The 13,580-nt window shown below is 38.2% G+C and overlaps 1 protein-coding gene across 3 annotated transcripts in view; it reads left to right on the top strand.

Moving 5' to 3' along the window:
• AGBL4 (AGBL carboxypeptidase 4) overlaps positions 1-13,580 on the top strand; it is a 1,250,690-nt gene that overhangs the window by 921,180 nt on the left and 315,930 nt on the right. For all 3 annotated transcript variants that reach the window (XM_069477908.1, XM_069477907.1, XM_069477909.1), the window contains one exon: positions 1,175-1,214. In XM_069477908.1, coding sequence (XP_069334009.1) covers positions 1,175-1,214 — 40 coding nt within the window. The remainder of the gene's footprint in view (positions 1-1,174; positions 1,215-13,580) is intronic.

Raw genomic sequence — 13,580 nt, 5'->3', positions numbered from 1 at the left:
GCCTGGCCTATATTGGGTACTCAAAAAATGATTCTTCCTTTCCCTTTCTACGTAAGTAGAATTTCAGGAAGCCATTCTTAGAGAAAGGCAAGACATAGAAGGAAATGCAGTTGAGGTAAAATATGGCAAAGTATACACTGTATGAAATACCAGGTGATCAGAAGCTCCTGCAATTTGTAGCCTGGAGCAATGGTTTTCAAAGTGGAGTTTGTTGGAATTGCTTTTAAAAAAACAAAAATACAGATTTCCAGTTCTACTTAGGGAAAATCAAATGTAGCAAAGAGAAAGAGGTCAGCAAGAAGACCTGGACTTAGGGAACCCTGACTTGAGTCTTCAGGAGAGCTACTCACTGCCGCCCCACTGCCACCTCCTATACCCACTTCTCTACACTCAGGTTTCCATGACACCCAATCCAGGACAGAGCTTCCCAGTAAGTGTGCTGTGACAGGGAACAGGTCTTCTGAGATGCTCATTACCTCAGTCTTTGTGGTAGCCAGGTCTAGTTAACCTCCAAACACAAGCAGCCTCATTCACATCACCTAGTGTGCTAGACAAATATTATTTTGTATGAGTGTTGTACAGTACAAAGGGATAAGGATTCAGTTAGAGAAGGAATGACTTGATCATCAGTAATTGAAACTGTTATAGCATTGCTGAGCAGGTTCAAGAATTAAACCAGCCCATAAATATCTTGATTAGAAAGGAGTATCTAGAGTGTGACAATAATACAGGCACCCAAGGCAAAGAGGGTTTCCAATGTATCAGACACTCAGCCAGAGAAACCAGTGTGAGCAAAGGGAAATCTAAGGCCCTCTGGTACAGAGGAATGAGCCTGTGACTGGGAGACTGGAAAGTGACATTCTCTGTGGCCCTAGGTAAGCCACATTCCTTTCGGGGTCTCATTTTCCCTAAGTATGGTATAGATTTGACTGGAAGACCTCTAAGACCCTCTCAGCTCTAATCATCTATGCTTCCAAAGACAAACAAAAAGCCCTTCCAGTCCCCTTTGTCTCTAAAGTACAAAGCCTCTTTGCAGAATTGTGAGTACCACGTTCCGTGTAATTTACACCTGCAGTGAATCTGAACGTTCGGTTTGCATGTCCACCCTGACCTGCTGAGCACGAGTTTGGCTCTGGCTCAAACCAGTGTTCTCACAATGTGTTTTCTTTTGCAGCAACAGCGGCAACTTGACCTCCTGACAATAACCAGTCCTGGTGAGTAGGTGCGGCCGGCCACTCTGCTTTGGCTTTTCCCTTATTTCCCTGAATGATGCCTTGTTGCCTTTCCAAATGCAATTCCTGCCCTCCTCTTTTGACTCCCTGAATGAACAGCAGAACTCTTCGTTCCATGAGCCATGAATGGCCCTTCTTCCCCTCTACCTTCTGTCCCACAGACAGATTCTTTGCTCCCTCCCAACTCTGTGCTGCCTCCTCTTGACTCTGCCAATGGCAAGGCTGATAATCTGGATGTCAGTCCATATTCTAGGACCAAGTCCACTCATTGGACTCAAGTGTCAAGGAAGTGTCCTAGTCTCCTGAGAAATAAGTTTTTAAATCATAGGGAATGGGGAAGCTACCTAGAAGGTGCTTTGGAATGAGGGGAGGATGGCTTATGAGGAAGAGTCAATCTGAGAAAGTGACCAGGTTTGGTTGGCTGCTCTGAGGGTCAAGATGACTTTTGTCTCTCACCTTTAGGGGAAGGTCAAGTCGCTCAAACAAAGCTGTGACCAAGGGATTAAAAGGTCTTTTCTTTCCCCTAGGCCTACATCTAGCCCAGTGAGAAACTGAGCAGTTTGGTTTCTTCAGAGAGTTATTTTACTTTGGTTTGGGAACTTAAGGCAAAATTGGACAACAAGAGATACCATTCTGCCTTAGAACCAAGGGGATGATGGTACCAGCAGGGTTAGTGAGCATTTGAGAGTGGGTGTGGTACTTATTTTCATCCATGGGTGATATTCAAAATATTTTAACAGCCTTGGTAACTGCCTGCTGTGCTAGACATTAACACTTTGATTACTGGACTGTGCAGAGTTGAGGTCCTGGAGGAGGGGAGAGTGTGGCTGAGTGGTCATATGGCAGGGTTAGGGTGCTCAGGGAATGACTAATTACCAATAAATATGGAGACATTTCAATATGTGAACAACCAATATGGCTGAACTATGTCAGCCCTGCCTTCCACCAAACCTACCATGGTGTATCCAGGCACCACTTGGCTCACTTTCAAAGAGATTGAGATATTGCCCTCTGCAGGCACTGTCCTAGCACAGAGGCTGATTATCTGGTCTATATAACTGGGGTATAAAATGGTTACTGCAAATGTAAAGTGGATCCACCCAGTTCAGGTGACCTTACCATATTTCCACCTGATAGAGCTCTTTGAACTTGAAAATTTAGAAGAACAAAGATGGAACTAGTTTGAAAAGGTTTAATCTGTCTCATAGAATGAGCTAGGTTTAACATTTATATATGATTAACATATATGGAAATTCCAAATCATGGACTGGTATAACTAGAGTTGCTCACTCCATTTCATCCCTTTTCTTGATAGGAAACTCACCACTTATTGATTAGACAGGTCTATTTTGAGCAGGGCTAAAATCTGCTTCTTGATGGCATCATCACTGTTTCTAAATGCCTCAGCCCATGACAATAGTTTGGAGATCTGAAGAAGGTCTGTGTCTTCTCTTCAGGCAAAATATTCCCAGTTCCTTTGTTCTTTCCTCATAAGACCTGGTCTCAAATCTCCTTGTCCTTGTGCACAGCTTATAAATTTTGTGTTCTCTTTTTTATTGTATCTCAAGCCTTTTCTATATTACCTTACTAAAGTATATCCTTTAATAGCTTTTTAGTGAGAATCCATGGATAACCATCTTAAACTAACTGGTATATGTCTTTGTTTTGATTTCTTTCTGGAATGATAATTTGACTGGGTATAAATTCTAGTTTGAGGAGGACATTCCTTTATGCTTTGTGGATTGTTTTCATTATTTTCTGGCATCCACAGTTACTGATGAGACGTCTGCCATTATATAGTCATTTTGGAGAACCTATTTTTTATTGTGTAGATTTCAATATTTTTTTTTAATCTTAATGTTTTACCTTTTCACTTTGCTATGTCTAGACGTGAATTTATTTTTCTTTATCCTGCTTGGTACTCTGGGTATACTTTCCACATAAGAATCTATATCTTTCTTTAATTCTAGGAAATTAGTGGCAAATTGTCTGTTCAAATATTGCTTTTATCCCCATTACTTTGATTCTCTTCTTCAAGAATTCCTATTAGACAAATGTGCATTCTATCAAGTGGCTCTCTATAGTTTTTAACTGATTTTTCATAATTTGTATCAGTTCGTCTATCTCACTGCACTGATTCTGAGTTCCTCACAAGGAACTTGCATTCATAAATTCATTTTTTGACCATGTCTAGTCTAGATTTTTTTGTCTTTTTCAATATTTCAATGACTATATGTTTTTCATTTCCAAGATTTCTAATTTTGTTCATATCCACCTGTTCTTGTTTTATTTCTGCCTATTCTGTTTCATAATTTCTTGTTCAGTTTTAATGTCTTCATTTGTTTCTTTGAACATCCTCAATATGCTTATTTTAAAATCTTTATTCCATAAAATAAGTTTCATCTGGAGGGAATTCAAGTTCCAATTGTTGATTTTGTTTAGTATCATTTTTAGCATTTGATTTCTTCATGTTTTGAAATTTTAATTTGTAGGATCATTTTGAGAAGGAAGTTTTCTGGTGTTCTCTCTCTCCACCCCATACCCAAACTCCCACTGTGTTCACATCTCCCTATGTGATGGTTTTTACAGTTATCTCTACTTACATCTTCAGTATAGGACCTGGGGAATATAGAGTATATTGCAGATTCAATGACAAAAAAGTTAGCAGGATGGCTTGACATTGCTTCTGTTTTCTGAGTATATATTCCTCACCTCCAATGCATAGGACCTATCTCCCGAAAGTTATGTAGCAACCCCTTCTTAAGGCTCTTTTCGTGACAAGGGACCCGCCTCCCCCCCAAGGTCCTTGGTCTAAGCAGAAGCTTCTCTCTCATCCCCATTTCCTGTAGAGCACTTTTAGTCTCCCTTATCCCACAGGGATAGCTGTAAACTGCTACTGCCTGATTCTACATCCATATCTCAACAAGCTAGTAGCCTCAGAACCACTTAACCATTTTCATTTCTGTACATTTCAGCTTCATGGAGATATGTCTTTCACAATGGAGCCTAAATATATATTTTCATTTCTTTTTTCATATATTGTTATCCAATATCACTATTTGATGGAAATAAATGGGCTTATTTAAACATGAACTTACATAGTCATTTGACCTAGAAGTTCAACTATAGTTTCTTCTTTACTTTTTAGAAAATGTATTTCCTACAACCTCTTCAAAAGAAGGGAGGCAGTATGAGGAAGTGCTATATTCTTTTCCTGTCCAAGTAAAATCCTTACCACCAGACTGAAAAGAGAGACCTACTTTTTGCACATGTATACACAACTATAGACGTAATTTTTAAAATGAAATTAGAATGATATTATATAATCTCTTTTTATTTGAATATAGCATGAACACCTTCTAAATTATTAAATATTCTCTGAGGGAATTTTATATAGCCAAAAAGCATTTATATTTTTAAATTCCCCCTATTGTTATATATTATTATTGTTGTTATATCCAATTATTTAATTATAAATAACACCACAGTGAGCATTCTTGTATAAAGACTTTTGTGAACATCTCTAATTCTTTAGGAAAAATTCCTAAGATGAGAATTACTGACAAGAGGTAAATGTCATTCACTAGTCATGACACTAAAGTCACAATGACATCTAAATTGTGGAGGCTTAAAAAGCAAAGGCTTATTTCTCATGTTTGGTACACGTCCTGCATGGCTTGCAGTCAGCTGTGCTCGACATCTTCCGTGCTCTGGCACCCAGGCTGACCAAGAATCCTCTGTGTGAAACATTGCTGGATGTCTTAGTTTGAGTTCCCAAAGAAGCAGACCTTTACATACATGGGAGGTGATCCCAGAGACGTTGATACAGAGTAAGGGAAATGAGACAGGAAAAGAAAGAAAGCCCAGAAAGATTCATTATCAAGCAAGCTACCACAGCGGGCAACTGGGACTCAATCCCACTGGAGAACCCTGTGAGTTAAGTTGGAAAATAAGCCACAGAGTTATCCCTCTGAGGGACAAGGAATAGGAGTGATGGGGGGTGTTAATTCCCTGACACTTCTGATCTGCTCAGTGTATAGACATAGCAGCTTCCAAACTTTTAGGATGGATTTGCAAGTGTCAGCGATTGGAAGCTTTTCAACATGTGCAGAAATAATAAGTGCTGGAAGAATATATAAAATTATGGGGAGGCACTGACAACACATTCCTTGTTGTTTATCATGGCAGAGGGAAAAGAGAGAGATCGTGAGCCATGCATCTGCCCTAAAAATCTCTTAAAAGGGGTCACTTCTTCTCAAATTTCCTTGATCAAAGCAAGTCATATTACCTTTCCTAAATTCGAAATAGTGGAGATGTGCAATCTTCCCACAGGGAAGGGCACTGCAGTGAAGACAACTAGGATATTGGCAATGACTAATACACTTTATCACATTTCTAGAAAGATTTTTATATTCCCACCACCTAGTTAAACATGCTGGTCATAACTATTTTAAAATAACAGCTTTATTGAGATATAATTCACATGCCATAAAACTCCCCCATTAAAGTGCATAATTTAGTAGTTTTCAATATATTCACATAATTGTGCAACCACCACCACCATCTAGTTCCAGAACATTATTGTCACCCCAAATAGACACTCCATACTGATTAGCAGTCCAGTTTTTCCTTTCTCTCAGCCCCTGGCAACCACTAATCTACTTTCTGTCTCTATGGATTTGCCTATTCTGGACATTTTATGTAATAGGAATCATGTTGTATATATGGCCTTTCATGACTGGCTTTTTTCACTTAGCATAATGTTTTCAAGGTTCACACATGTTGTAGCATATGTCCGTACTTCATTCCTTTTTATTGCAGAAAAAATATGTCATTGTATGGATATACCACAATTTATTTATCCAGTTATCCAGTTAATTATCCAGTTAATGGAAATTATTATCCAGTTAATGGAAATTTAGGTTATTTCCATTTTGGATTATTGTGAATAATCTGCTACGAACATTTGTGTACAAGTTTCTTATGTGGACATATGTTTTCATTTCTTTTGGGTATTTAAACCTAGGAATGAAATTGCTGGTCACATGGTAAACTTAAGGATAAATATTTTGAGAAACTGCCAAAGTGCTTTACAAATAGCTGTACAATTTTATATTCCCATGAGCAACACAGAACAGTTCCAGTTTTTCCACATCCTCTCTGACACTTGTTATTATCTTTTTGATTATAGTCATCCTAATGGATGTGGGTATCTAGTGGGTATCTCATTGTGGTTTTGATTTCTATTTCCCTAATGTTTAACATATTTTCATGTTGAACATATTTTCATGTGTTTATATGGGCCATTTGTATATCTTCTGTGGAGAAATATCTATTCAAATTATTTGCCCTTACCCATTTTGATTAATCCATCTTTTTTTTATCATTGAATTGTAAGAGTAATATATATATACATATATATATTCTGTATACAATTTTGTCAGATTTATGATTTGGAAACATTTTCTCACATTCTGTGAATTTTTTTCACTTCTTTGATGTTGTCCTTTAAAGCAAAAAAAAGTTTTTAATTTTAATTAAGTTCAATTTATCCATTTTTCCTTGTGTTGCTTGTACTTTTTATGTCATATCTAAGAAACCATTACCTAACTCAAGGTCACAAAGATGTACTCCTATGTTTTCTTCGAAGAGTTTTATAGCTTTAGCTGTTACATTTAGGTGTTTGATCCATTTTGAGTTAGTATTTTTATATCACGTGAAGTAGGAGTCCAACTTCACTCTTTTATATGTGGCTACCCTGTTTTCCCAGCACCATTTATTGAAAAGACTATTCTTTCCCCATTGAATTATCTGGGCACCCTTGTCACATAGTCTTGGCTTTTTGATGATAAAAACTAAAAGAACAGCATTTAGGAAGTGGCTACTCAGAACTAGAGCTATGTTAGGCCCTTTGCAGATATTTTTCACATAATTCTCCCAGCTATACCGTAAGACAGGTATCATCTTTCCTGTTTTGCAGATTAACAAACCAAGCTGATATGAAATTGGTTGATTTTCCCACATAAACACAATTAATAAGTGATAGAGTCAAGATTCAATCTCGATCTGGTTCTAAATCCTTTGCCTTTTCTACTGCTACATAAAAATGTCACTTCATTTGTGATATTAGCACTTGGAGCCTTCTTCCTCAGACATAATTCAAGCTGACCCACTTTGGTGGGGATAAGGAAAGCCGAGACTGTCAGGGATATCATAGTCCTGGCACTTTTCCACTAACTCGGCCACATTCTGAAGAGATAATTGATTTCCTAAGACATCATAGAAACCTCCAGAAAAAAATCACAGCTAGATTTGTTCCTTTTTGCAAATATTCACAAAGTTCTTTATTCTCTCTTAATCTTGTTAAAATAATGCCTGTGTTAAATGGTGATAGATTGATCCTGCTGGCCAGTACATGACAACTTTGGGCTTTGTCTCCAATTAAAGTTCCCTGTGATGTAAACCCAGCCCCTCTGGAGACTAAAGGAACAAAAGAGGCCAAACTAGACATTGTCACCTGCCTCGTGGCCATTTTCAGAACCAACATGAGACCTGTAGAACCAATCTAACAGCATAGTGGATAAGCACAGAGGAGATGTTTCAAAATAATGCATACACAACATTAAAATAGCTTTAAAGACATCTTTAGTGAAGAAAAATAAATTACTCCTAATCCCACAACCTTAGCATAATACAAAACCTAATTCTATTTATACATTTTTCCTTTTAGTTCTTGTCTGTATGCAGAACTATATTTACATAATTGCAATCACAGTAAGTTTTTATATACATATTTTTTCACTTAATGTTATTTCATAAACAATCTCCATGTTGCTATGTAGTTTACATACTTACCATCTTTTTATAATCACTTTCTCTATTAAAAAATTGCATATGCCCATGGTGAAAATTTTGAGAAACACAGAGAAGTTATGAAGTTGAAAATATCAGTCATCTCCCATAGGCAACAACTATTTAATATTTTAATACATTTACTTCTTTGCTTTTTTCTATGCATGTATAATTTTGTTTTACATAGCTGAGATCATATAGAATATAAAATTTCGTACCAATTTTTCACTTAGTATTACAACAGAAATATCTTCTCATGCCAATAATGTTGGTTATTTAACTGGATTCTAGTATCTCAACCTTATAAATAATTTCTTAACTTTGTGCATAAGTTTTTGTCTACATTTTAGGTTATTGTCCTAAAATAGATTTCTATGGGTAGAATTACTAAATCCATAAGCATTTTATGAACATTTTAAAGGCATACTTAGTTTTAAAGACTCTAGTATCTGCCATCTTTTATATGTGGCCTGATTTACAAAAAATAAAAAGAAGTCCTATTGTGCATTGTGTTATTTTCAGATGTTTTATCTGATAAACCATAAATATATTTGTGAAAAAAGCTTTCTACTTATTTTACATAAGTTTTTTATGCTGGATATTTTAGAAATTAAATTTTTGGGGCAAAGAGCATTACTGTATTTAAGGAATTATTGAGCCTTATTGCCAACTCATTTTCTGGAAAGGTTGGATCAATTTATACTCCCACCTCTGTCCCCCAAATCCCCTCTCTCATGTCAACAATGAAAACATCACATTGGATGTTACTCAAAAAGTGTATTAAATCTGAATAAACAAACTCCAGAATTTGAGAAATATACGAAGGCAGGGAGAAATATGTTTGTTCTTATGCTCTCTGGGAGATAAACTGAGAGTGTGTTCCCAGGATATTTATCCTGGGAAATCTATATGGGATGCCATATTCCAGAGCTCAGGTGAGGGAGTTGATGGGAAGGGGTTAGGGGTCCCATTTTGGAGCATTCAGTGGGTAGGCTTTGTTCTGGGAAGGTGTGGCACCCAAAAGCACCATAGCTGATCAGCATGAGGAAGGTCAGATCAGGAAGCAGCTGGTTAAGACTTTGACCATTAGGCTGAATGCAGGCCTCAGGCCGAGAGGAACTGGAATTCAAGTCATAAATGCTAAAATTAAAGGCAGAGAGACTATAAAAGTAGGATTCTTCAATCCTAACCTAAATTAGCTTAAGCAAAAATAGGCAATTCATCGGTTCATGTAAATGAATAACCCAGAAATAAATATGACATTTTGTGCATCTTGATATAAGGCTCAAAGGACCCAGTCTGTTTTTCTCCTCTTAACTCAACTTGTTCAGTGTTGACTCCATTCCCAGGCCACATGTGGTCTCACAATGGCTGCAGCAGCTGCATACTTTACATTCTCCAAAATTCTAGTCCAGTAGGAAAAAACAAGAGACTCACACAGAAGTCCCAGCAGAATCTCTATGGCTTCTGATTCTGTGATTGACTCATTATGAATCCATCTTTGACCAAATATATGTGTTTGGGGAAATCTATTGTGCTGTCTGGTTGGGAGTTGGGTCTTGAACACCATTTCCGAAATTAGGGGATAAATTGGGGCCTGGAATTACTTGGAAATGGCCCAAGATCATATGAAATTTTGCAATGACTATCTCTGTGGCCATGCTAAGCCAACTGTGTGAATTATAAGGTCTACAAGCAGAACAAACATGAATCTGTTCTATTTCACCCCTTCTGTCCAAAAGACTAGGCCCAGTAAGGGCTTCACAGCCAGAATCTCTGGACAGTGACAGGACTCATCATCAGATAGATGTAATATCTTGGACCCTTCCTGGTTGAAGCCGGACCACACCAGTGGCCAAGGATCTTGAGAGCAGGCAGCAGGCCCTGGGGATAGCAGGCCACAGAGACCAGGACCTATGCTTAATAGATACAGAGCAAGTTGCCAAGCTTAGCAGGGAATCAACAGAGTATATTGATAGTTCGAGAACCAGGTAGACCTGGCTTCCAATCTTGGTTCTGCCATTTCTGACCGCATATACTTATGAAAGTTGTTTAACTGCTTTGGAGCTTTCCATCAAATATGGACAGTGACACCTATTTCGTATGGATGAAATAAAGATTAAGTGAGGTAATCATGACAATAACCGCCCCAGCATATTATTAATAGCATGAAAATGTCATGTACATTAGAGGCCAGAACAGAAGCTCTTTTGATTACACTAGGCCTTCTTTACAATGGGAATTGAGAAGAATGTGAGAGGTCATCTGGCCTTACCTGGGAGGACACTGGTTCTCATTGGTTCAGAGGCTGGAAGTCTAAACCCACAGGCTGACAGTCCACAGCAGCATGAGCCTGTCTCTGCACTTGAGGGGCATCAGGGCATATCTCTGTAGGCCAGTGTGATGTGTTCTGGCCTGAAGCAATGTAGGCCAGCCATGAGGTACCTCATGAGAATTTAAAGGATAAAGAAGAAAACTATCAATTTTGTAATTGTAATTGATTTGTAGTACATACATATGTTATGTATTTGAATCCAACATCTTCTACGTGTGGTTTGACCTCAGGAAAGCCTAACTTTTCAGTACCTTATTTCCACTTCACCATTTATAAAAGAGCAAAAATACTTCCTGAGTTTTATTAACATTACATATGATATATTTATTTTTTTTATTTCAGCATATTATGGGGTTACAAAAGTTTAGGTTACGCATATTGCCCTTGCCCCCTCCCCCCTGGCAGAGCTTCAAGTGTGTCCATCCCCCAGACAGTGCCCATCGCACTCATGTATGTATACACCCATCCCCTCCCCTGCCATTATATTTTAAGTGGCTAACATAGTAAAGTGCATGACCCACAGTAGGCTTTAAATAGAGTTGTTATTGTGATTGCATTGCTGCATTACAAATTACTCTAAACCTTAGCAATTTCAAACAATAGATGTTTATTATCTCATACAGTTTTTATAGGTGAGGAATCTGGTAGCAGCTTAGCTGGATGGTTTTGGCTTAGGGTCTCTCCTGAGGTTGCAGTTAAGATGTCAGCCAAGGCTGCAGTTATTTGAAGGGTTGAGTGGGGCTGGAGTATCATCTTTCAACATGATTTACTCATATAGATGGTAAGTTGGTACTAACTTTTGGCAGTAGGCCTTAGTTCCTTGCCACATAGACTTCTCTACAGGGCTGCTTGAGTCACAACATGGCAGCTAACTTCTGAAAGAGAGCAAAGTAGAAGCTGAAATGTCTTTTATCATCTGGACTGAGAAGTTGTAGCCTGTCATTTCTATAGCATCCTATTTGTTACTTATGTCAGCCCTATTCACTGTGGAAGGGGACTATATAATGATATATGCCACGAAGTGAGAATCCTTCAGGGGGCATCTTGGAGGCTGGCTATCAAAATTATAATGATGATGAGTATGATTATCAGTATTATTTCTTTGGCTCTTTCAGTCACACTTATGTTTCTCATTCCTCCAAGGATTCTCTCCTTACTCCCAAGATATATGGGTAAATGACCTAGCTTACTGAGATTGGCAGAGGTTTCAGAGAAAGACATTGAGAAGAATCTAGCTACTATTTCTTCCATAAATAAATAGCTAAATGTGTCTGTCTACATCTTTCTATTCATCTATCCTAACATAGAAAACTATAAGGGCTTTTGCTTTGGTCCTGAAAATGAGCAATATTTTTGATTCACTGGACTAAGCAAAGTAAGATTCTCTCATTTCGAAAAAGAAAATTGTGTGCCCCAATGTCTAGTTTCCAGTTTATATCATAGTCCTTTGCAGACTTGGCAAATGGTGTGGGTTGCTATTGAATTGAGACAAGGTGTGCTCCAAGTACATATACTTGAAATTCCTAGAGACTGAGGACCCAGTGGCATGTCATAGAGGGTGGTGCACATCCTTCATGCTCTGGTCTAAACATCATCTTGAGAGTGATGAAGATAGGCTAGAGGAATACGGGAGCTTGCCCTTAGCAAGATTTACTGACCTGTCCTTACCAGTGCTTATCCAGTACTATTGGGACAGAAGAGTCCCTATAAAAGTCTGTATAACCAAAAAGAAAGAACAGGAAAGGAAATTCTATAATGCAATGGAAACTTTGGGATCCACTAGACCAGGGTTCAAATCTCAGTTCTACCATTTACTCTTGATATAATTTTGGATAAAACACTTAACCTCTCAGAGCTTCAAGTCTTTCATTGCTAAAATGTGGCTAATAATTTTGACCTCATAGGGTTGTTGCGAGTATTAGATGAGATAAAGTATGTGTATGGCACATACTAGAACCTTGGAAATGCTCATGTTGTTATGGGAAGTCCTTCTCTGAGGATGGTCACAGGTATCTATGATTTTTTCTCAGTAACCTAGCCCCAGCATATGAGGACATTCTCTGAAATGCCAGTAGAGTCTGTGTTTGGCACTTGCAGTGCAATTCCCCCCCCCCCCCCACAGATGGTTTCTGAATTGTTTTTTTTTTTTAAATCTGATACACTTCTTTTCAGAAACTGAAAAAAATGAGGGAGATCACTCTAGCCCAGCTGAGACCCACTCATGGCTGGCTGGCTGGATGTCTTTCAGAAGGTTTCCCCTTCTGGTAAAGATTATACATAAGACTGGCTTGCTAGAGAAGTTTTTAATTACATTGATGAAAAGAAAATTGGTGGTTTTCTGATGTTTTTAGGAGAAATAAGACAGCTTTTTCCATCTCAATGGCCATTAACTTAGTTTGTGAGGTGGGATCAATGCCAGCCTTAGACGGTACATTGGGAAGCACCTCATCACTTCATACACTGTCTTAGAGGCCAGTATCCAATTACTAACCTCCTCCCATGCTCTGGCCCTTGCCCATGTTTTGTTCCCTAGGGTTAAACAACAGAGGTTGTCCCAGGAACATGCTCATGTTGTTCCCACTAAGTTCTCTGCCATGAATCTCTCTCTACTTTTCTACTTCAAATCTCTTGGATTCTTTTTTTCCTTTTTCCCCAAAGGTACTGAAAAGAGGCAGCCTAACTACCTTCTCTCCACTAGGTTTTTATTAATTGTTTTGGGCTAGTTAGTCCAGTGAAGCCCAGACAGGGGCTGCTAGAAGAGTGTTCTAAGTGGGTGGGGTCTGTGGTGCCAGAGGACAAATATTAAACAGTATTTTAAAAATAATCCATAGGGTGAGATAACAATAGCAGCAATAATGACCACCACTACACCTGTGTTTGACATAGCACATCACAATGTACAAAGTGATTTTTGACCCAATACTTTGCTTAAACAACAAAATAACCACATGAAGTAGGCACCTACATCCCATTTTGCCATTGAAGGGAATTGAAGTCAGAGAAATTACAAGATTTGCCTGTGTTCACATAGCTTCTATGTAGAAAAGTAAGAGCCTGAAAACAAGTTTTCTGACTCAACATCCAGTGGACTTCTCACTTTTCAGCTGCCTTGCTAATCACAGATGCTGGTTTATCCAGAGGTTGCTGAGATATTAAAAGAA

Source organism: Eulemur rufifrons, chromosome 8, assembly GCF_041146395.1.
Source record: "Eulemur rufifrons isolate Redbay chromosome 8, OSU_ERuf_1, whole genome shotgun sequence".
Taxonomy (NCBI): Eukaryota; Metazoa; Chordata; class Mammalia; order Primates; family Lemuridae; genus Eulemur; species Eulemur rufifrons.
The sequence above is the reverse complement of the archived record's forward strand: the minus strand, read 5'-3'. Positions and strand labels throughout refer to the sequence as shown.